This window comes from Xiphophorus maculatus, chromosome 2 (assembly GCF_002775205.1).
Source record: "Xiphophorus maculatus strain JP 163 A chromosome 2, X_maculatus-5.0-male, whole genome shotgun sequence".
NCBI classification, from domain to species: domain Eukaryota; kingdom Metazoa; phylum Chordata; class Actinopteri; order Cyprinodontiformes; family Poeciliidae; genus Xiphophorus; species Xiphophorus maculatus.
This window is the reverse complement of record NC_036444.1, coordinates 8,422,948-8,445,754: the sequence shown is the minus strand read 5'-3', so window position 1 is coordinate 8,445,754 and position 22,807 is coordinate 8,422,948. Positions and strand designations below refer to the sequence as shown.

Here is a 22,807-nt window from a genome sequence, read left to right as displayed (position 1 = left end):
AGGACCTAGCCATTTAAAAATGCTCTAAGAAAGTGAAATTCAGAAAAAATGAAAAATATTTGTATTAAAAGAAAAACAAACTAAATAAAAGAGGGACACATCTCCTGTAAAGAGAGTGGTGTAAATCTCTTTGAAAAAAATAAACAAACAAAGCTAAAAATAGATTTCTGTGATATTTTGCAATTAAAATAATCTCCAACAGGAATTTAAACGTGACATATTGTCAATGTAGTTACTCATTTTTTAATTACTTTCTCCATTTATTCAGATTTTTACACAGCACTTCTGCAGTGGAGAAAACGATGCTTGAAACGCAGCGTTGAGCAACTTGTTTTCTGATATGTCAGTTTGATTATTCTATTAAGCTGTGCATGCAATGAAACTACAGAAGCTGGAGCCAAATCACCAGAACCTATTGACCGACACAGTTGCATGAGTAAAATGCAGTGGACGTTGTTGTTATTTCTTGCTTATATATCTTTGGCATTTCCCTCGGTGTGTTGTGTATGCAAAACAATGCTTGTCAGTTCTTACAGCAAACCTGGGATTTTGTGTATTTAAGATGTTACAGCAGATGGATACGTCCCTCTATGTAAACACTAAAACATGATTTAGCTTGAAGAAAGCCAATCAGTGGGCCCACTAAATTAATCCCAACAATACAGAAACCCGTATGCACACTGAAACATGAGGATAATTGCTTTTTAATGAACTCACATTATGCAAATGCCCATTATGAAGCCATTAATCTTTGGGAGTGTTTCTACCTGCCTGACCACAACTAATGCCAAAAAACTGATGGATAATACACACAAAACATGATAAAATAGAAGAAGCATCTTTTATTTATTTGCTCTTACTTAATAGTAGACTATGAGCTCAATAAAGAAAATTCATCAGTTGTTCAGCGCATGTTCAGAATGTTCCTCTGATTTTAACTAACACATGGTTGGTATAAAAGTTTAAATTTGCAAAAAGTATAAAAAAACTGGAGGGTTACAACTGCAAAACACTGCTTCTTCCAAAACAGGATTTTATCATCTTGAAACAAATCAAACCTTAAAAATGTTAATACTTGTGGATGCCAATAAGATTTGAAAAATTTTTACACCATCAGTTCTAATCTAAATTTTTTAAAAAAAAGAAATCTTTGATCATTTACATGGACATAACCAAAGATTGATGGTTGTGGAATAGTGCTGTATGTAAAATGTGTGTGTGACAAACAAATCTATAATTTGAGATGTCTGTCAGAATATATAACTATTATGTTTGATTACAACAGCTCTTGTTAGGGGGATGTGTCAGCTGACCACAGCTCCTTGATGGGCCACCCTGCTTTTCTTCTGTGTTCAAGGATCAACACCTCTGAGGAAGCAGATATTTGGCTAAAGCCCATTGATCTTCTGTGCCTTCAGCATGACCCATCCAGTGTAGGTTATTGAAGAGAATCAATGGGCATCAATGGTGCACAGCCCCTCAGTGTTCCTAGTACTTCAGTCACACAGCCAGTTTGTCTCGTCGACTTGCCATCTGTAAGCCCAGCTCAGAGCACATATTAGTCATTCTCAACACTATTATTTTGGTGTCACAGCCTCACTGTCACAAGAAAACTCATTGGGATAACAGTTATGAGTTGATTTAAACCACCCCACCACCTCATTCCCTCAGAAAATCTCACAGAGAGCCCAACTTGGATACAAACCATCCCTTTAAAGGACATTCGTGTCTGAGGCCTTATTTATTACTTCACTTGTTTGCAGGTTTTTCTGTTACGTTCACTAACTTTGGAAGTCCTATCAAAGTACTGCAATTGGTTTTTCATTTGAAGTTTTTTGCTGATTATATTCAAATATTCAGGCTTACAATAACGAGAGGGAAGTGAGTGTGATCTACATTTTAGCACTGTATCCTCTGAAATATTCCAATTTTGCAAAAAACAGAAGTAACCCACATATTGCATTGTACTCAGGCGGGGAAAAAAGTAGCAGCTCTGGGTGGATAAAACGCCGGTGCAATGTGAAGGGACAGAAACTAGAAAACATCTCTTGCAGACTTTGATTAACACGGGAAAAACTGTAGATTAAGAGGTTTTGTTTTTCATCATCTCTCCAGGACAATACAGACCACTGGGAGATTTCTCCCCCTGCCAAAAAAAAAAAAAAGATGGGTATGAAGCAGAGAAGAAAAGCGGAAATCCAGGAGTTCTTCTCAAATGAAGTGCTGGCTCCGAGAGCAGAGTTATTATCCCAGTCTCTCAAACTCGCGAGGCACATGAATTATTCTCCCCGATTTTCAAAGTCAAAGTGGAGTAGAAAGTATACAACAGCAACTTAGGGTGGATTGTGGGTGAGCAAGTGGGAGAAAGGCAGAGAGAGATGCTGTGCTTATATTTAAGAGGCAGCTAAGACATGAATCAATCTTAGAAAAGCAGGGTCAGCAAAGGTCATGAATGCATCATTTCAGTCCACACGACATTAACTTTTAAAATATCTAAAATTAGACAGATTTAATCATCGGTCACTTTTGATTAAAGAGGACAAACAAAGGGGGGTGATAGTGGTGGTGGGGGGGATCCTTTAAAAACCTTATTTAAGAGTCAGTGAAAGGACTACTGATATTGATCCACAGACCTTAACCCTCTTTTTGTTCTGTTGTGGAGGGCAATTTTGTCATTCATGCTACCCGATGCCTGCAAACTGAAATGGGAGTGAGACCTAGAATCATAATATGTGCCCATGTTTAAAGTGTAAGGCTGTAAAAATCACGTTGTGTCACGTTTTCATGCAAATCCAATTTCTCAGGGGGTACTCATTGCTTTGAGGATGCGAGTGCCTGAACCAGTAAGTCAGCATTTTCTGTCTTTCATCCATCAAAACTCAATTGAAAGGTATTAATGAAGAGCATGCCACAGGACATGATGAACTTGTACAGGTTTGCCATCCCGCTCACATTTAATTTTAAATTAGGTGAAGACACAGACTTTTTTTCTGTTTTTATTTCACCTTTATAATTAATTTGTGATCATGTTCTGCAAGATACAGATTGAATCTTTAAAATTTAATCTCTCTGTCCCTCTCTGTCCTCCAACTATTACATTTGCACTAAAACTTCCTTTGGTCCTTATCATCCAGATGCCTTTTTTGTCAGTGTTTAGATCTTTAGCTATATCTCTGTCTTCCACTTATATTGGTCAGATATGTGATTGTGTCTCTGTGTTTTGTCCTTTTCTTTTTCCTGTGTGGCAAAAGTCACCATTTTAATTGAATTTCTTAGCTTTTAATGGCTGTGATACTCCAATCAGAGATGAGGAGCATTGTTTATCTCAAGTCCGGTGGAATTAGCTGAGGGTATTTGTGTAAATGTTAATGTAGAAAGTATTCTGAGAAATTGAAACTTGGGCTTTTCTATTTTCTAAATAAACTAGTCAAATCTGCTTACATCAATTCACTAACACGGCTGGGGTGAAACCTTTCTGAAAATACACTGTGACAATCTCGTTCTACAATAGTTTATTGGAATTATTTGCAGAGGTCTGTGACTTTATAAAATAATTACATGATTTGCTCCATTCCATCTTCATAGAATTAGTATTTTTACTTTACAAGCGTGCACACCCTATAAGTTATACCAGTCACAAACTGTGGTGACAAAGGGCTGCAGTAAAAGTAAGTAAGGTGAAGAAAACCCGAGTATCTTACTCAAACATCATGCAATATAACCTTCTGAGAGGGTGGCATGACTGCAGGCAAGGCAGAACAAAGTAGAATGCAAACTACAACCCCAAATACCCCAGGGCCTGGAGGCAAATTTGATTAAAAGTTTGTTTTTCTTCACTCTCAACAAACAGAGGAGCTCGTCGATGCGGCACTGACAGTTAATTGGACTTGGCAGGGCCACGAGTTCATTCGTCAGCATTGTGTGGGGCTTGCCTGGGAGGAGCAGGACAATCGATGTCCCTGAGGACGGCTTGTAATCACTGCAACACTCCAATGAAGTCCAGGGTTAAACATCAGGAGATTGCAGGTGCACCAGAGGATCTAAGAAAGACTGCTAATATGCTCCCTTTCCCAAAGCAGACCAAGGACACTGCAACGCAGCCCCCAAACTGAGGTGGTGATCCTCAAGTAAAGGGCACCCTCAGGAGACTGTTTCTACAAAAATTATCATAATTTCAAGGTTCGAAGGTATTATCACCCAAGACTTTTAACAAACATAATAGTACATGGGAAGGGTTTTAATATATATGTTGAGAATTTCTATCCAGGGAGACGGTATTTAATTTGAAATTCACAAAGAAAAACAATATTTTACTGTTCTTGATTTGATTTATAATGACTCTATCACAATCGTTTATTTTTGTTCAAAGGCAGAAATTAACATGTACTTCAAACAAATGAAGCTCAGACAGTAGCTTTTGGATGCAGATGTTACTATCAAACCTACTATGACAGGCTATGACATATTTAGCTGGAAGTATTAAAAAGACCACTGCATGAACACTGTACTCAGAGATGCAATGTATACTGCACATATACACACAACCACTGCTTCAGAATTTAAAAAGTGCCACTCAGTGATGATTCTCTTGCTAATAAAAAATGCTTTTAGTGTCTCTAATGACAAAGTAGTCCAGCCTATTTTCTGCTAATAATTATTAGACCAACTGGAACACTATTGTCTTGTGTACCTTTTTTTTGGACTTTCAGCCCAAGATGGTCAGGAAACTATTGATAGAATAAAACCAGATGGTGACATTATGGAAAGGTTACATACACTATCCAGATATGACAAAGCACCTTACACTCGTCATGCAAATACATGAAATATGATTACATAAACACATTAAAGAATAAGTGTTAATGAAAAGATTACACAAGTTAATATACTGTAGTTAGTTACAACCTACAGTATCTCTACATGGAGAATTTAAAAACACAGCCACTGTCTGAAATCGGTGGTTTCATGCTTTTAAAATAATGATTTATAAACAAGCTTTTTTCAACAAAGGTTTTTCTTTTTTAGAAAAATCGTTAAGTAAATCCTTGACAGTCACAGTTAGTAGTGAGATAAATGTAAAGTTGCTATCCACTAAAACAATAGGTTGTTTCAAATTATTAAGCAAATCAAACAGAAATACACAATAAGCCAAAGTACAGGATAAACATCCACCAACTAAGTTTCAAGTAAATGTGTTAATGATGCAGAATATTGTCACTCCTTCCCATCTTGCTTATTGTAGCACAACTCTCTAACAAGGTTGTATTAGCTACTTGTCGAGCCTGAAATTTGCTGCTAATATTCTTGCCACTTTTGTCTCTGCTATACTTTTAAATTATAGTTACCCCGGTGGGGGTAATGGCAGTGTGTCTCTTATTTTCTATGCAATCACTTTACAAAGTTTATGTTTGGTAATAACAGGAAAACACTGCAACCTGAGTATTTTATTGTGCAAATTTTAGCTGTACAACACTCAACCATGGAGTTTTATTGTAATGTGTTTAAATGTTGAACAATTACACTAGGACAAATATGTGTACCAGAAAGAATGTCTAAACTTTGGAGTAAAAAAACGGTTAGTGCTTTAAAAAATTAATTGGATGACCTTTTTTCAGGACAGATCCTTGAACATCTGAAGTCTTGTGTTTCAATTTTCAGCTCTTTTGTGTCTCAACATGTCCTGAGGAAAGATACTTGTGCTCATCAATTTGTTTTACATTTTCATTTTCTTTATATTAGCATGTACTTTTACCTCCTTAGGGCAGAACCAGCCAAAAGTCTAAATTTGTGTGTAGTTCTTGAATACTAGCCTTAGGAGATTTCAGCTTGGGCTAAAAACCATTGCTATTTCATTGGAAGTAATTGCACTAAATAAGTTATTAATATTAATATTATTAATATTATTAATAATAACCACAACAACAATAATGATAATATTTATAACAATAAACAAACATGATCCTTATTCTCCGATTTAGCTATGCTTTATTTCATTTCAAGAAAACTGAGACTGCATCTTAGGCTAGATATGAACAAATGGCTCTTGTATACAACTTCATTATATATTTTAAACAGAAAATAAACCTTATGTCACACTTGACAAGAAAGGTACTAAATCAGCAGAATATCAATGCAGAATGTGAGCATTGGTATTGTTGCAAAAAAATTAAATACATTTTAAAAATCACAAAAATCACAAATTCTGACTTTAATCTCAGAATTCTGACTTTAAAGTCAGAATTCTTTTTTCTGAATTTTTTTTTTTCGTTGGCCCTAATCCTCTTCCATATTTCTGAGAATCTAAACAATTTAACTTTACTTGTGTTGAATGAGAGTACCTTCCCATGCCTAATGTTTTTGATAAAGATGCACAGCATCTCTCTATGTGTATCTGTTTTATGTGATAGGTTTAAAACGTTTAAGTTTTTAAAAGACAAAAAGTCTAGAGTTTTGGAGTATTTAAAGAGTTGGTTAGATTTTGATATGAAACACAGCAACCATTCATAATTCATGACCAATTTCGGGTACAGACACACACACACACACACACACACACACACACACACACACACACACACACACACAAAAAAACCCGTCATTTTTTACTGTGTACTGCTCGCAGAGACAAGATGTCATTGTACTACATTTTTTACATCCAATTTTTACATCTAATTGAATCAGTTCTCAGAAGACACACAGCTAATAAATACAGCTGATATTTGAGTGTGTTATAGAAAACAGATCTGTTTTCCTTTAGAGTTGAACTAATAAGTGAAATCACTCCTATTCAGTCAGTCTTACCACACTGGAAATATATTTTACCACTTTGCAGCTTAGGATGGCTAGGTAGTAAATAAAAAAGTCTAGCATTTTATGTTTGTGGCAAGAAACATTTTTTTGGATGGGTGGAAATAGATTAAGTTAATAAAGTAATTGGAAATGCAGCTGAAAGATTAATCTACAAAAATAGCTTTTCATTTCATCCCTCATTTTAACAAATCACTAATCTTAGCCGATACAAGTACTGTATTAGAAAACAATGCCCAGCTTTCATCTTTAGTTTCAACATTGTGTACAGACCTCTGTGGGAAATTGGGATGGGAAGGAAACCTCCACCAGAAAAAGAGAAAAGATAACAAACTAACCAGAACACCCCCCCCACCCCACCCCCCTGCCCCCCAAAACAGGATAATCTTCTAAAAAGGAAGCAGAGTGCATGAAATACAGTTGATTAAATATGCCTTTTTTTTTCTTTTGCTTGTATTATGCAACTGTGGCTCAGTGAGCAAACAGGTACACTTCATGATTTAAATTATACTTTAAATCTTATATCAACACAAAAGATTTAGGATTCACATTTTTTTTTACTGCTTGATATTTAAAGCATTATTTGTATTCTAAGACTGGTTCATATTTGACTATCCACGTTTATATTTTTTATAAATATTGTTTAAAATGATCTTAATCAGTCTGAGAAATGATAGATGTGGGTGAAATGAGTTGGGTTTTTGTGAATGTGTCTTGTTTGTGTATTTTACACATACCATAGCCGCTGTTACATAATCAGTCGGGAAGAGAAGACGACCAATAATGGGTTCAAAATCCTATTCCATGTGGCAATTGTCTAAATGTAATCAGATGGTTTCGGCTTGCTAAATCTACCTTAAAAGATAGTAAAACTAAATACTAGCTGGATGACTTGTTGGAAAAGTATATTTAGCACATTGTTCTCAGAAATTTCACAAGAACAAATATTAAAAGTAAAGTTTCTAAAACATTTTGAAGTAGTTTTATAAGCTGCTCTGTTAATGTATTTAACTGTGGCTAAAATACACTCAAGTGTGAAAAGTCCATCTATATGAATTACTTAGGAAAATCAAAAGAATCGCTAGAAATAAACTTTATAAATACTGCAGTGGAGCACAAATCAAGCATGACTTACAGACTGTGAAAACAGCTTTGTTCTACATTAGTATTCAGGCGATAGCTTATCTCTTTAAACTGTTATCATAGCATTTCAGCTATTTTAGACACACTGACCTTCTCTTAAGGACATAAGATAAGACTTTTTAATGTCCTTATTAAATCAAGCCATCTAAGCAAGCTCTCTGAAGCCTGTTCCAGGAGTCCATAACTTCCTCACACAGGCTAATAATAAGAAACACAGTGATAATGACCAGCAGCTCTGTGTTTTTCATGGTCTTATAAACATAATCACAATATGTAGTGAGATCCACCAGCTTTCAATGCAGGTATTTTATGTAAAAACAACATACATGTACATGAACTCACACAAAAGCCACATGCATTTTTTTAAGCAGTCTCCCAAAGGTAATGGAGCAGTGAGTTCTTGAAGAATAATAAATCCTGCTTAATGGGATGCTGCAAAAAAAATTGAGCCAAGCAAAGTCAGTCTGCATATTTTGCCAACGAGGCCCATATGCACAGAAAATATTATAGAGACATATGATGCATGTCGTTCTCAGACAAAAACCCCATTAGGACTATGATTGTCAGGGAAAATCATTTTTATCAAGCATTATTAAATAAATTATGGACACTGGTGTGGGTGCCTGAGTGTGTGTCATCAGCGGTTAAGACGGCTGTCATCTTCCGTGTGTATGTTTCATTTTATCTGATAGACTCAATATCAGTCAGCTGAAGTCTCGGCATGGTGATTTACTCCACTCATCAGTCACTATGAGAGCTGCAAAGAATGATCAGACTGGCAGGCTGAGGCAGATCATGAAACTTTAAACTGACAGCAGAACAGGCATGACATCCACTTTGTTCAATCTACTCTGCTTAACAGAAGATGTTGTTTTTGAAAAGCAAACAGTGAGATGAAATGATTTTGACTTACACTGGCTTCGGACTAGTCAAATTCCCAATTTGAAATAAGTTTAAATTATGTATCCTGTTGGCAAATTCCAGACGAGCATTTTTCACTTGTAAACAAATGGTCCTTTGCAAAACAAATGTAGGTAAAATCACATGGATGAAACAGCAAGTTTTACATCTTAAAAAAGATAAAATCATCCTGCCATTCCCTTCATTTTTCAAAGATGGGGGGAATGGTAAATGGCCTGTACTTGTATTGCGCTTTATCAAGTTCAGAGGACCCCAAAGTGCTTCACACAACATTCATTCACTCACACACACATTCACACACAGATGGTGGCAGGCTACTAGACTGTATCTACAGCAGTGTGACAGAAGTCAGGCTGCCACTGGGCTTCTAACCACCACCAGTTGGCAAGGCGACTTAAGTGTCTTATCCAAAGATACAACAACAGAGAGATGGAGCGTGGGCTCAAACCAGTCTCGATTACGAGACAAATTCCTACCACTGTCATAAAAAAATTATAATTCAGTCTTAAATTATTTTTTCTTGTCAGGAAAAATATGCATCATGCAAAACAAAAGACATTATAGCATTGAATAACTTCTCTGACATCAAAAGGCAAAAATAAGATATATGTCTGGTGTGAAAAAGTTTGAACAGCTTTTTTAACAAACCAGAGGCATTTATATAGTTATTATATTAATTGGGATTTATTTAAAACTATCAGGTTTTGCAAACGCCTTAAGGTAAGATGCAGGTGGTGGACTGGTATAGATTTTAACACCGCTAGTAGGGAGAGGCTTCTTCTAGATTAAGTTATAAGAAAAACTCACAACTTCAAATGGTCTATCCAACGAGCAACTGCATTTAAATTTCTGTAGACCAAAGGAAACATTAACTTGTAACCACTGATACAGTTTGTATTGTGATTTATTAATATATGGAATAATTTAATATGCCTTAACTTTGTAGTGTACAATCAAAAAAAAAAAAATTGCACTCCTCGAAAGCCCAATGCAGTATACTCAGACACACAAAAGCATATCAGTAGAGTACACACACAATCGCATACACACAAACAGAGGCATACACAAAGGCAACAGCAGCTATAGATTGGTCCATTCCCTCCCCCCTTGAGAGAGATACCAGTGCCTGGATACTTTGATCTACCAAAATGAACGAGGCAGTTGGCATTGACTGCTACAAGCAGCAAGGAACCCATTCAGAATGATAAACTTAGGGTATTCATAGTTCTCCCCAAAGTGTCTCTTTACGTGCTTATATAACCAGAAATGCAATCGATGTAGACTTCCTTTTCAACAGCTGATGTGAAGATGGAGGTTCACTTTTCTTGTTTTTTTTGTTGTTGTTTTTTTCCTATGGAGGCTATATCTAAAAAGAAAAAAAAAACACTCACATAAACACTGTATTTGTCTGTCAGTTAGATTGATGAAGAGAGACGTTCTGAGAGCAAAGTTAAGTGACATTTAGACTGATGTGTCAAGTAAGAGTATATCTGTGTGCGTCTCTGTCACAACTAATGCTGATTTAGACTTTGGGAGTTTGACAGCGGTGCATGTCAATGTCCTACAGCAGTGGAATTGGAGAGGAAGCATCTGGCTCAGATGAATCTTGAGAGTAATGTGTGAATACCTTTGGTGAAGCTTCATAAGGGAGTTTTTTAAGCCAAAATCAAGCTTTACATTGCCATTTCAGGTTGATTACCCTTTCATATTAATTCACTGACGCTACATCAACTGAACAATGTCAGATAACATGCCTTGACAACAGTATTTATACTACTTTAATTTTTTTCACATTTTGGCATATTGCAGCCACAAACTGCAATGTGTCTTAGTAGAATTTATTGTGATAAATCTAGCAAAGTGCCACATCATTGTGAAAGGATTAAATGTTTTAGATTTCTTTCTTTCTTTTCATTTTGTTTAAGTAAAACAGACTTATGTATTTAGTCCCCCTGAATCCATTCTTCGCAGAACCACTTTTCACTGAAATTATATCTAGAGGTTTTTTGAAATATGTCTATACATGCTCTAGGTAAAAATAGTTTTACCTACAAGTCAAGTTCAAGTTCTGCCACAGGTTAATTGAGACAATTGAGCCTACTACCGAATACCAGGTCAGGGTATTCATTTTCAACCCACTTCACCATAAGTCCCATTGAGATAAGATATTTATTTTACAAAAGAGAGCTGGCCAAGTCAGTCACACAAATTAAAGCTATGTAAAAGAAAAAAAATACATGAAATAAAAAGTCATGAGGCAACTCAATCACAGCAATCTCTCAAGAAAAACTATGGCATTTCTCCTTCACTGTATTTTGTTATGATCTTCTAAGAGTGAATTGTGAATGTAATTGTAGTGTAATGATATAAATGCTTTAATATAATTGAATTTAGGGAATCTTGGGAAATTGTTTCACGACCTAACCTTGCTTTCACTTTAAACTCTGACCTGTTGGCTGTGTTCCTTGATGTTCATGATATTGTTTAGTGATTTATTTCTATTTTCAAACAATGGCTTTCTTTTTATCACTGTATGAAGTCAAATTGTTGTATTGGCAGCACATCCTGCTACCTAAGTTGTGACTATTTGCAGCTCCTCCAGACCTAGCTTGAGCTTCTTCTCTGCATCTCTGATTAATTGTCTTCTTACCCAGCTTGTCAGTTTTAAGGAGTCAGCCAGGTCTTTGTACCTGCATGTGGATTGGATTTACTAATCAGTTGACTTCTTTTAGAAATTGGTTGAAATATATTTTATTGGGGGTGACATATTAATTATAAATTATATAGATTTTTATTTCACCCCCCAAAAATGTATTTGTGAACCCTATATTCTTTTTCTTCCACTTCATAATTGATGTTTTGCAAAACCCCGCCCCCCAACAGTCATTGTTCAATTAAGCATGAGCTACTTTGTGATGCCGTATTACATGAACAGCCCAATAATATGCATTGTTTAAGGCTGTAACATGGCACTATATAAACCAGTTCAAACAGAATAAATGTAGCTTCAAATATAGCCTGTCATTACTGACTGACCTCCACCAATATCATTGCAACTCCACATTTTGGAATCTAACAAAACAAATTGTTTATTGCAGCCTTAATACTGAAACTTTGCTTTTTAATTAACATAAAACAAGAAGAATGTAGCATCCCACCTGGTGCAATAGCCCATAAAAATGCATTCATGAGCCACATTTATCAGTTAATCACATGTACAGCACACACAACAGTGGCTGTGGCTGTATCTGAATACATTGAGCAGGAATATGTTACCCCATGCACCATGGCCGACCAAACACAGTAGCTCTGACTATTAAGTGTGATAGATTTCTTTTAAAAGCACCAGGGATGCTTTGTGGTTTACAAATCTCAAGTGTTCCAGAGGCTTTTCAGGTGATTATCTTCACACTATTGATTATTATAAATTCTCCAAACATTTCTACTTCAATAAATGCAAGAGAAATCAGTGTAGAGAAAAGAATGAAGCACTACATGCTCCATATTTATGAACATTTGTCATCTCTGTGCCTTGGGAACATGTTTTGTGATGGAGACACGATATTTAGATCTTTATTTTTTCAAGTGATGGCACTTGGTTGAAATATATACAGGCATATTTAGCCTTGCATACACAAGGCTAAATATGCCTTGTGTATGCAACATCTATCTTTATCACTCTCTTTATTTGAAAACTGTAATTACTGTGGTCTAAAGTGACCTTGTGAAACACACTCATCGGCAGTATTGAATCTCTAAGGACTGAAAAGAAGCCTGTAATAAAAGCAAAAAGGGACCAAGTTATTTCTCTGCAACTGCAAAAAAAAAAGAATGTCTTTTAAACCACAGTCACTCACAGGGTCTGTGAAGAAAGTTCATATAGTTTTCATTCAATAAACTCATAATATCATACAAAGATTGGATTTCACACTCATTCTGAGTGGTTCTTTTCACACCAGCACATACTGCTTTTGCTGCAGACATCATCCAATAATATGACTTGGTTCTCAAATCCATGCACTACACGTCAGCAGACTAAAATTACTAAAGACACTCTGCTCACTTTCATAAGCAGAGCTCCATTTAACCGAAAAGCTTGCGCTAAAATTGCTGCCATTCCCGGTCTAATGAGTTTAAATTGTTTTTCATCCATTTTTTACATGGTAAAAATCCTATTACGAACGAATTATAAGGGAAAAAAAGCAACATCCAAAACAATGTAAACACAATGATGGAGAGAAACATTGCTATTTAATATAGAATGAGAAGGCAAACAGGTAAGAAACATCAAGCACATGAAGACAAAAAACATGAACAGACACGCTAGGCAAAAAAGCATTTATATCATTTGAAATGTTTAGAATTTCAGGATGTTACAACCACAAGTTACAAAGTATTTTATGGGATTTTATGTAATACACTAATACAAAAAAGTTCATAGTTGTTAGCTGAAATAAAATAAAACCGCTTTTTCACTGTACTTCCTGCTGCTAGTCTAGGCATGTTTCTACCAGTTTAGAGATTGTAGATTTGCCCAGTATCCTTTGTAAAACAGCTCAGTCTGATTAGATGGACAGCATCTGCGGACATCAGCTTTCAAGTCTTGCCACATATATTCATTTAGATTTAAGTCTGAACTTGACTGACTTTTCTCTGATCAGCTTTCCGGTCCCTGTGGGAGAAAGCTACTTTGCTCAAAGCATGATCCCGCCACTGTGTTTCCTGAAGGGAATGGTGTTTTCAGGTTAATGTGCAGTGTTAGTTTGCTACAGCATGCCGATTTGTACGCAAACCAGAAAGTTCAGGTTTGGTCTCAAAGCTTGTATCTGTCAATATATTCTAATGCCTTGGCACATTTTCAGTCATACTCTTTCCTATTTTAGATGATGAATTGAACAGTGTTCCAAGAGATTTTCAAAGATAGATGGTAATTTTATGACCTTTATTTATAGTATCATTAAATTAGACATTGGTGAACTAGATCATAGATAGGTGTCTTCTGAGGACAATTGTTTGGACTGGGGCTTATTCATGGGTATTCAACATAAAGGGCATTGAACATAAATGTATGCCACACTTTTCAGATTTAAAAAAATCTGTCTATGAAAAATACCTTTACTAACCATGTTTCCATTTTCTTCCACTTCACTGTTGTACACTACTTTGTGCTGGTCTTTCACATAAAACCCCAGTGAAATGCATTAAACTTTGTGGCTGGAACATGAACAAATGTAAAAGGTTCAAGGCATATGAATGCTTTTGCAAAGCACTGTATACAGTATATAGCACTCTTTTTATGCATCTAAATGTTGAACTGAAGGCAAAAAAGAAGAAAAAAAAAGTAGATTCAAGACATTAGAGAAAACATTTTCAGAAGCTCATTCCACAACCACAACACACAGGAATTAGAGTTATCAAAATACCCAACAGCAACAATTAATCATTCATCAGTCTTTGGAGAAAACGCAAATCTGAATGCTCCAAATTCACACTAACAGATGTAGAGCAAGACTGCATCTTCAAACAGCAGTCTACATTCTGTTTAGCTGCTTTATGTATCAGAATTGAAACAGAGACACCTCGGGGTCCAGTCAGGTCACAGGGTAAATCAGGTCTCAGTAGGCCTATCCCTCAAGGCGGAAGAAAAGGATGAAGTGCTTTCTGGATACTGTAGGTGGACACTAGCAGGCGGAAAAGGAAAAACCCCAAAACAACAAGCAAAATCTTCTTTACCAAAAACAATTAACTGAATCTTTCCCACCTGATCTCCTTCTGCTCCTGTTCCTACTGTCCACCAATTCTTTATTTTTCACCACCTGACCCACATAGAAAACTCCTTGCTGGTGGGTGCTGCACCAGAAACTCAGCCCAAGCCTTTGATCCAGTTCCAGATCACTCGCTGAAAGCCTGTCACTTCAGCTTTAGGCCGCAGAGCATCCCACGGCGGCTCTTCATCTCCAAGCACTAGGCGACACACTTTTTTATCACATCATTCACACAACCTCCGTCATGTGACCAGCACATCCTTCCCTCTGCTTCACTTTAAGCGAGAACAAACAAAAGAACTCAAACAGAATAGTGATGAAATAAAGAGCCAAAAAGGGTCGATTTTGTGTTGTTGACCTTTGCTTTTCAGGTCGTTCAATAAGTAATAATCTATATAAGTGCTGACTTTATTATTTTTAATGAAGCACTCACTTTACTATATTTTTATATTAGTTCTTTCTCTTTAGGTTTATATATATATATATATATATATATATATATATATATATATATATATATATATATATATATATATATATATATATTTTTATATATATATATATATATATATATATATATATATATATATATATATATATATATATATATATATATATGCTCATAGATATATATATATATATATATATATATATATATGTACTTACTTCTCTTATCTGTGCTTGGTGGAAATATAATTTACAGTTACAGTGACAGACAAGAAAACACGCTGAACCATTTACATAAAGGAAAAAGGAGGGCAGATTTAATTTAAGAATTGGCACGCATTCCTAATTTCTGCAGATGAAGGCTCGTAAATAAAAAAGTCTGGAATCATGCCTGGTATGGAAATATGAAGTTATGAATAATGCCTCTGTCTCAATCATCAAGTCTGTTTTAACAAGGTGGATCAGATAAGCACCTGGAAGACTGGGGGGAAAAAGCACACACATGGCTGCACTCGTAACTAACCAAGAGTGGGACTAGAGTCCCCCGAGGGCCCTAAACCCTCAAATCCTCCTGGCTGGACCCTCACCAGCCTGTAAGAGGGAGCAGCAGCAAACAGCTCAGGGTTGTCATGGACGACCATGAATCTACCTGCAGCAGGCTGAGGCAACACGAAGACTGGCTGATTTACACACAGCTGCTAATCAGTGAATGGCTCTCTTGGTAATGAAAACTCATAGATCTATACAGTAGCACTACTGATATGATTTTATCTGCCATTACTCATTTCTAAATAAGCAATAGGCAGTGGCTGTTCAACACCAGAGTGAGGGTAGGGGTCTGGGGTGCGTAAACTGTTAATGTTATGAATTAAAGATCAGAAATGTTGATGCAGAAAGTGATTACTGGGTCATGGTTGTGCAAAATAAGATATTCCTGTAGGCATGTTTTTATCCAAACATAAATTTGAGAAAGGAGAATATAGATTTTGCTCTAGCATTTAGCTGATTGCCCAATTCCACCCTCCCATCAGGCTTCAGTAGCCGAGGTATAGGCCCAGTAAACAGAGAGGCCAGCATAATGGCTTGTTTCCGCTTGGCCCTGATCCATCATCTGAACAAGTCACAGACATTGGTCTAATCATGATTAAGACCAAAACAGAGAGTCAGGTAGACACAAGAGAGGTGCAACCATCCATTCATCCGCTAGATTCATCAGACAAATCACTTCCACTTCCAGCAAATGAGAATGAATTCATTGTGACTTACCTGTTCCATTGGCTGTGCTTGCTAAGAAGAGAGGATACAAAGCTGAGCAGCTTTGAGATAGACGGACGCAAAACAGATTCACAGCAAAGTCTTATGGACCTACTGGCTGTGAGAGCAATTAAGGAACAAATGTGTCTAAGGGCCTAATTGTAGGTTTAGAGGGAAAGCGAACTCACCACTGGAGCAGTCCAGTCCACCCCATCCAGGCTCGCACTGGCATGTATCAGGAGAGACGCAGCGACCGTGCATGCACTCCTCTGTACACAGAGCTGAGACACAAAGATATTTCCCCATCAATACAACTTATAAGTGAATTAATGCATACAAACATGTAAGTAAATCTAAATAGCATACTTAAAATTCAGCTCAAGCAAAATATAAAGTAAAATTAGAGAATTAATGTCTCCATCTCTGATATAAATCTTAATTTAGGCCCTCATGATTGCCATGTACTTCCAGTACTTGACATTGCATTTTTAATAAATGTGTCAACAATCAACTCGTTCAAATTTTTAAGTATGTAAGTACTTTCATAATCTGTCAAAGATTTATCAACAATTAATGTTGAAGGATGAATCACTACCTTTTCCTGGGAAGGAGTTTTATTGTAGATGAAAAATAAGCAAGGGGATTCTAGGTTTAATTTATAACTGTACATGATATTCATACTACTGTCGATTTCCAAATACTTCAAGTAAAAGACATTTAAAAATACGATAACCTCAATAAATCACACAAATTCTGACATTCATTCTGAGTGTTTCAAATATTATCTAAGCTGTTTTTCTAAGCTTGGCTGTTAAAGGTTTTCTTAGCCTCTCTATGGACTTTAAAGAAATATCTTGACTTCAGTTTAATTCAATTCATTTCAAAATGTGTCTATTAATCCCAAAAAGAACATTTTATGTGGGAACTGTAATTTAGGTTTCTTTGAAAAAGTAACATATATGGTGATGTTTGTGGGTGATAAAGATCTTATGTAGTAGTTTGTGCTGCAGCAGATGTGAAACCTCTGACTGGGGTCACTGCTGTTGGATTTCTGTCTTGTGAAACGGATGATCAAGATTGTCTCGTTCTTGTGTTCATAATAATATGAAACGTCCCTTTTTTGCCTAATCAGCTTCTGGGGCTCCAGAACAGTCTCAAGAACAGAGACAATCTTCCTTATATGCTTATTAGGCTATTAAGTCACTGAGGTCTGATAATATATTACACCAACAGATGACAGCACTCTAAAACAACAGACTTAAATCTAAGCATCATCTGTTAAGTGCTATGCTGTTTTTTCTTGATAATATTACAACAATATTATCACTTCTAGCAGTAATTTGAGGTGAAAAAGTTTGGGCATGAACAAAACAAATCAACAATTTAAAGTTAAAGACACCTTGACACCTCAATTTTTTCAGCTGATGGTGGAAGCAGAATACATGAGGTCCAGATATTATAGTCTGATTATATTATAGTTAGAGCCTGATTGGGTCTGTTCATGTTCTGTTTTCACTATCCTGTTTCTCTACTCAGCTGAAATGGGAAATCTTAGCACAACTGTTTGAACTGACCCAGAGGCTATCCTTTGGCAAAGAGGCAGCAATTTGCTTATCTGGCCAACGTTGATGGAAGCTTTGGTGGTTTTTCACTTTGGATCATCACATTAGATACGAAGAAAAATGGTCTTTTAAGAAAGACACAGATTAATGTTGTAGAAGAAAAACTGGCCAAACTTGCCAGAGATGCACACAAAAATTAGACAAAAGCAACAAAAGGCTTGCAACGCACAAAAGCATTTATCACAACTAAATGCAAGGTGCAAGGTGATCCGACTTGCTCCGAATTGATTGGTTATAAGATTTTTGTTCCATGTGCTTCTGTTCTTTTCTCTGACTCAGCACAAATCTCACTGGAGGCAGGAGGTTCCAGGGAAGGACATGTCACAAAACTGAATTAAAAACACATGTGATTTTAGACACATTAGACAACCTACAAGAAAATGAAATCTACTCTTTTTACACCAACTTATTTAAACTCAAAGAGAGAGACAGAAGAAATCCAAACAAACTTTAAAGGATGTATTTAAGACAGGTCAGAGGCAGCAAACCAGAAGATTTAAATGAACTCTACAATTTTTTAGAAGAAGAGATGTTAAAAAATATTAATGATGGTCAAGCTGTAAAGGTGTAAAGGAGATTTTTCCAAATATAAATAGTAGCCAAGATATGTATTTGAGTTTGTATATAATTTTGACCCTAGAAAAATAAGAGAAAATCTTGTTGACAGAGTTGATGTTTTTTGAAAAATCGTTTAAGCTGTGTTTCATTTTTCCATTTACAATTGAGTGTTAGAAAAACATAAAACTCAGCATGATGAAATCACTTTAATGTCCTTAACGTCAATATAATTGTGATATACCAGCATATTTATATTCAAGTTCATCAAATACGTGACTTGTTTTTCTTAGTTGGCATATTAGTTTGACTCACAAGTGACAGAAAACGTCACTTTCCAGAACACGTTGCTATCAGCAGGCTGAGCTACAAAAGAACAAGCTGTAAATCACCTCTAATGCTCTGTCATATAGAAAAGCGTTAATGTTGCAAGTAGACCGCAGTGTTTACTAAGTCTGCAGTTTTCTTGATCATTTATATTGAGCTACACAACACCAGATTGATCAGGTAGGCATTAGTATTCCTGGAAGTGTTTTCACCAACTGGATGGTTTTCTTTTCTTTAGAGTGGATACAAAAAGGAACCTATATGAGGTGTTTTTCTTTGTTCTTTCTTTTCTTTTCCCTTTTTCTTCTTTTTTTGTGATACCACATTTCAAACTAAAAAGGAATAATATCACAAACTAAGTACTTAGCATGAATAAATCTGTGGCAGCCAAGGTCATCTGGCCAGCAGGGTTAAGAGAAGCTGGCTCTTATCTGGGGAAGGAGACGAGCAGGCAAATACGACAAGAGAGGACCCCTGCCTGATGGGAATCAGCGGTCCACTAACATGGCCTGTGGAGGGATGATACACAATCCAAGGGCAGCAGAGTAGACAGCCTGTCCCCTTAACTGATCAGACCTCATCTAACAGTTCCTGCAACTTCTGCTCATTTTCTTCTCAGGTTTTTCTGCTGTGCTTTGGTCAAAAAAGCTGGAAGTAATATAGCTTCCTTGTGTGCAAAATTATGACACCCAGGCTATTGTCTGATAGGTCAGTGAAGGAGCTATAGAACACCACTCAATGAGGCTTCGATTCAGATCCACCACCGGCAGCAGGGAAGGGGAACGACGAGCGTATCTGAAACACCCACCAAGCACGAGTAATCGCAGAAATGCCACCGTGGCAAAAAAAAAAAAAAAAGCTAAACCAGAGATGGGAAGATAATTCAGGGCAGATTTCTGAGCATCAGTAGTCTAGCAGAAAACTGTCTAATTAGATTTAGCCAGCAAAAAGAAAAGGAGGAAGAGCTACAACATTTCTGCTGACGAAAGTGGCGAGATCGACTACCTGTAATCAATGAGTCCACGGCCTGCAGAGTATTCAAAGGGAAGAGGAGACAAATTCAATGTCACCATGATGAGTTGATTTCATTTAGTTTCAATCAGCAAATTCTGATCAGCGAGAACAGGGACATGCAAATGTGTCACATCCCAGAGAAAAAAAGAAATATGGAAATGAAGTTTTTTGACTAGGGGAGAGAGGATAAAGCGCACCCTTCTCTTGAGATCTGAACCGGTATACTGAAGGGAAGGCATAATAAAGTAGAAGGTAGGTCTTTCATTTTAATTGAAATTCATGAATCACCCTGCCTAACTCATGTCTAAGGAATCTGTTGGAAAATTGAGTCTTTCATCTAGATAAAAGGCTAATCTAACTCATTATGCAGAGTTGTTATCAGAACAAGGAACAATGGAGCTAATTGGTGATTGCAATGTAATGTTATTAAATTTAATATCTTTTGCCTAGTCTACCTATAACTTATTGCAATGTCTTATATAATAGGTCCCTGTCAGTCTCTGCCTGTTTGTGTTTTTGCTGCAGTCCATGAGAAAAACCCCATTAGATTTCTGTGTTTAAGACCTTTGAAAGAACATTGTTTTTTTTTCTTTTTAATTAAATACATTACAATGTATTTTTTTTTTGGGGGGGGGGGGGGGGGGGGGGTTGTCACCTTTTTTTCTGTAAGTAGATGCCGTACCGTGTCAATAAAAAGCAACAAATGCACAATGAAAAAGTAATTTAATGTACAGAATTGGTTTTCTGATGAGAATCTAATTACCTTTCAACTCATCAACTAACTATTTTAAACTCAACTCGCTCCACAGACAAAGTCATTTAAAAATTATGTTTCAGCAACGGACAGGGAAGAGTCATGCAGGAGTCATCTGGACTTAATGTCTTGTAAAAATAGGGACAAGAAACTCCACAAAGCCTCTGAAGATATTATAAGCTCTTGTCATTAGCGAGCTCTTCTCACTTCTTCATGCACAACTGTAATAATCATGCTTATTAGAAGGGAAATGAGTTCTTCACATTCTCTTCATACGCTGGTAACATATTAAGGTAATGACTTACAACAGATCAAAGGTCATAGAAATAATAAAGACCTCTCGCTGGAAACTTAAGAGTTCTAATTAAAGAGATGCAGATCAAAGTTCAACTTGCTCTGAAGGAGCCTTAAGAAAATTAAACAATCCTTTCAAAAATGATGGAATAATGCAAAACAGCAGACTAAAGAAGATGAACATCTTTAATGATAATGTGTTGATTTTGTGTGTTTGTGTAGTCATTTTGGTGGTCTCAACATCCCCAAATTAATTTAGATGCAACTTGTTGAAGCTAATGGGAATACTGATGTTACATCATATGACCATAAAGGAAAAAATGACAGGCAGGATTAATAGGAACAATCCTTAAGCTTATTAGCTTTAGTGAAACAAACTTGATAAAGAGAGAAAGGCTAAACAAAAAAAAATACATATAAACAGTGCACCTGATTTTGTCCTTTTCCTTTTACACCTAACTCTGTTTTACACATTGATACTGTAGCTGATGGTGTTACTGGTGCTTTACGTAACAATAAAATGATAGGGATTCTGTTAAATTGAAACCAGTTTAAAGCTGGAAATAGATCTACATAAACTATTTTAAAAAAGACACAATCATTTTATTCTCACTGTCTGACATGAAATCAGACTATTTCTTTCTTCTTTTATCTCAGCTGTAACTGTTATATTTTAAATAATTTTCAAAATGCCAGAATAGTCAGACAGAATTTTTTAGATTGTTTATAAAAGCTTTTTTTCAAACGTGGGAGTTTACACAAATTTCCTTGGTAAACAGTAGAGTTGCCTCTGAAATGTACGACTTGGGTGAAACATTTTGGGAGTCCTTCCATAAGCTTCTCAAAATAGTTTGGGGTAAATCTGTCCCATTTTGTCTGAAAGACTTTGTGTAAGTCAGGTAGTTTTTTGGCCACCTTGCTCACACATAGTAGCTCTGCTTTCTTTCTCTTGGCTTGAGATCAGGGCTTTGTGACGGCCACTCCAAGCCGTTAACCTTGTTCACCTTAAGCAATTTTGTAACTAATTTGGAGGGTTTTTTTATTGTCCATTTGGACAACCTGAGCTTTAGTCCCCAGGTGGATGTTCTGAGATGTTGATACAATATTTTCATATCACATTCTTTCCCCATAAGGTCTATTTTGTCATGTCCATACGTCCCTGATGCAAAGTGTTGGCTTTCTACTCTTTGACTAAATTTTCAGTCCATCCCAGTACAGAACTTGTTTCACTGTGGATAGTGCTATTCTCCTTACAGCTTTGCAGTAACTGTACAAGGTCTTTTGCTTTTCTTCTGGGATTGATGAGCACATTTTGCAAGAGAACATGTTCATCACAGAGACACACCGGCTTCTCCTTCCTGAATAATATGATGCCATATTGTCAGAACACTGAAGTAGCTTTCTTAGCCTATTTTCCCATGTGTTGAGCAGAATATTAAGTCTATTCACCAGAAAAACAAATAAGATATATTGCATTCTCTTTGACAAAGTATGAGACTGGACCTTCACCAGCTGAAGTCTAAATCATGTCGTGTTTTGATTGTTGATTCTATGTTGCATTGTGTTTCTGTGTTTGATATGATGTAAAGCACTTTGAAATGCCTTGCTGCTGAAATGTGCTATACAAGTAAAATTTGATTGATTGATTGATTAAATCTAAATGACGAGATTAATATTTGTGAAAGAAATAAAACATATATTTATTTCAGAATTAATTGTTTTAATGTTTTTATAGAGGTTATTCTTTAATTTGCGGATATGTATTTATTACTTGTTAAAGAATATAACGTGTAATATTTTAAAACGTATAATCACTGTAAGCTATTATGTTATTGTTAGACTAGCAAAATACATCAAACTAGACTTTAGAGTGAACATTGACATTTGCAGTGAAAAAAAACATT

General features: G+C 36.1%; 1 protein-coding gene across 8 annotated transcripts in view; it reads right to left on the bottom strand.

The window, feature by feature from the left end:
* LOC102225212 (multiple epidermal growth factor-like domains protein 11) overlaps nucleotides 1–22,807 on the bottom strand; it is a 112,340-nt gene that overhangs the window by 58,062 nt on the left and 31,471 nt on the right. For 5 of the 8 annotated variants that reach the window (XM_023326426.1, XM_023326447.1, XM_023326473.1 and 2 more), the window contains 2 exons: nucleotides 16,526–16,618; nucleotides 16,350–16,370 (listed from right to left, as the gene is read on the bottom strand). In XM_023326426.1, coding sequence (XP_023182194.1) covers nucleotides 16,350–16,370; nucleotides 16,526–16,618 — 114 coding nt within the window. The remainder of the gene's footprint in view (nucleotides 1–16,349; nucleotides 16,371–16,525; nucleotides 16,619–22,807) is intronic. The other 3 variants (XM_023326457.1, XM_023326466.1, XM_023326482.1) reach the window with 1 other exon arrangement.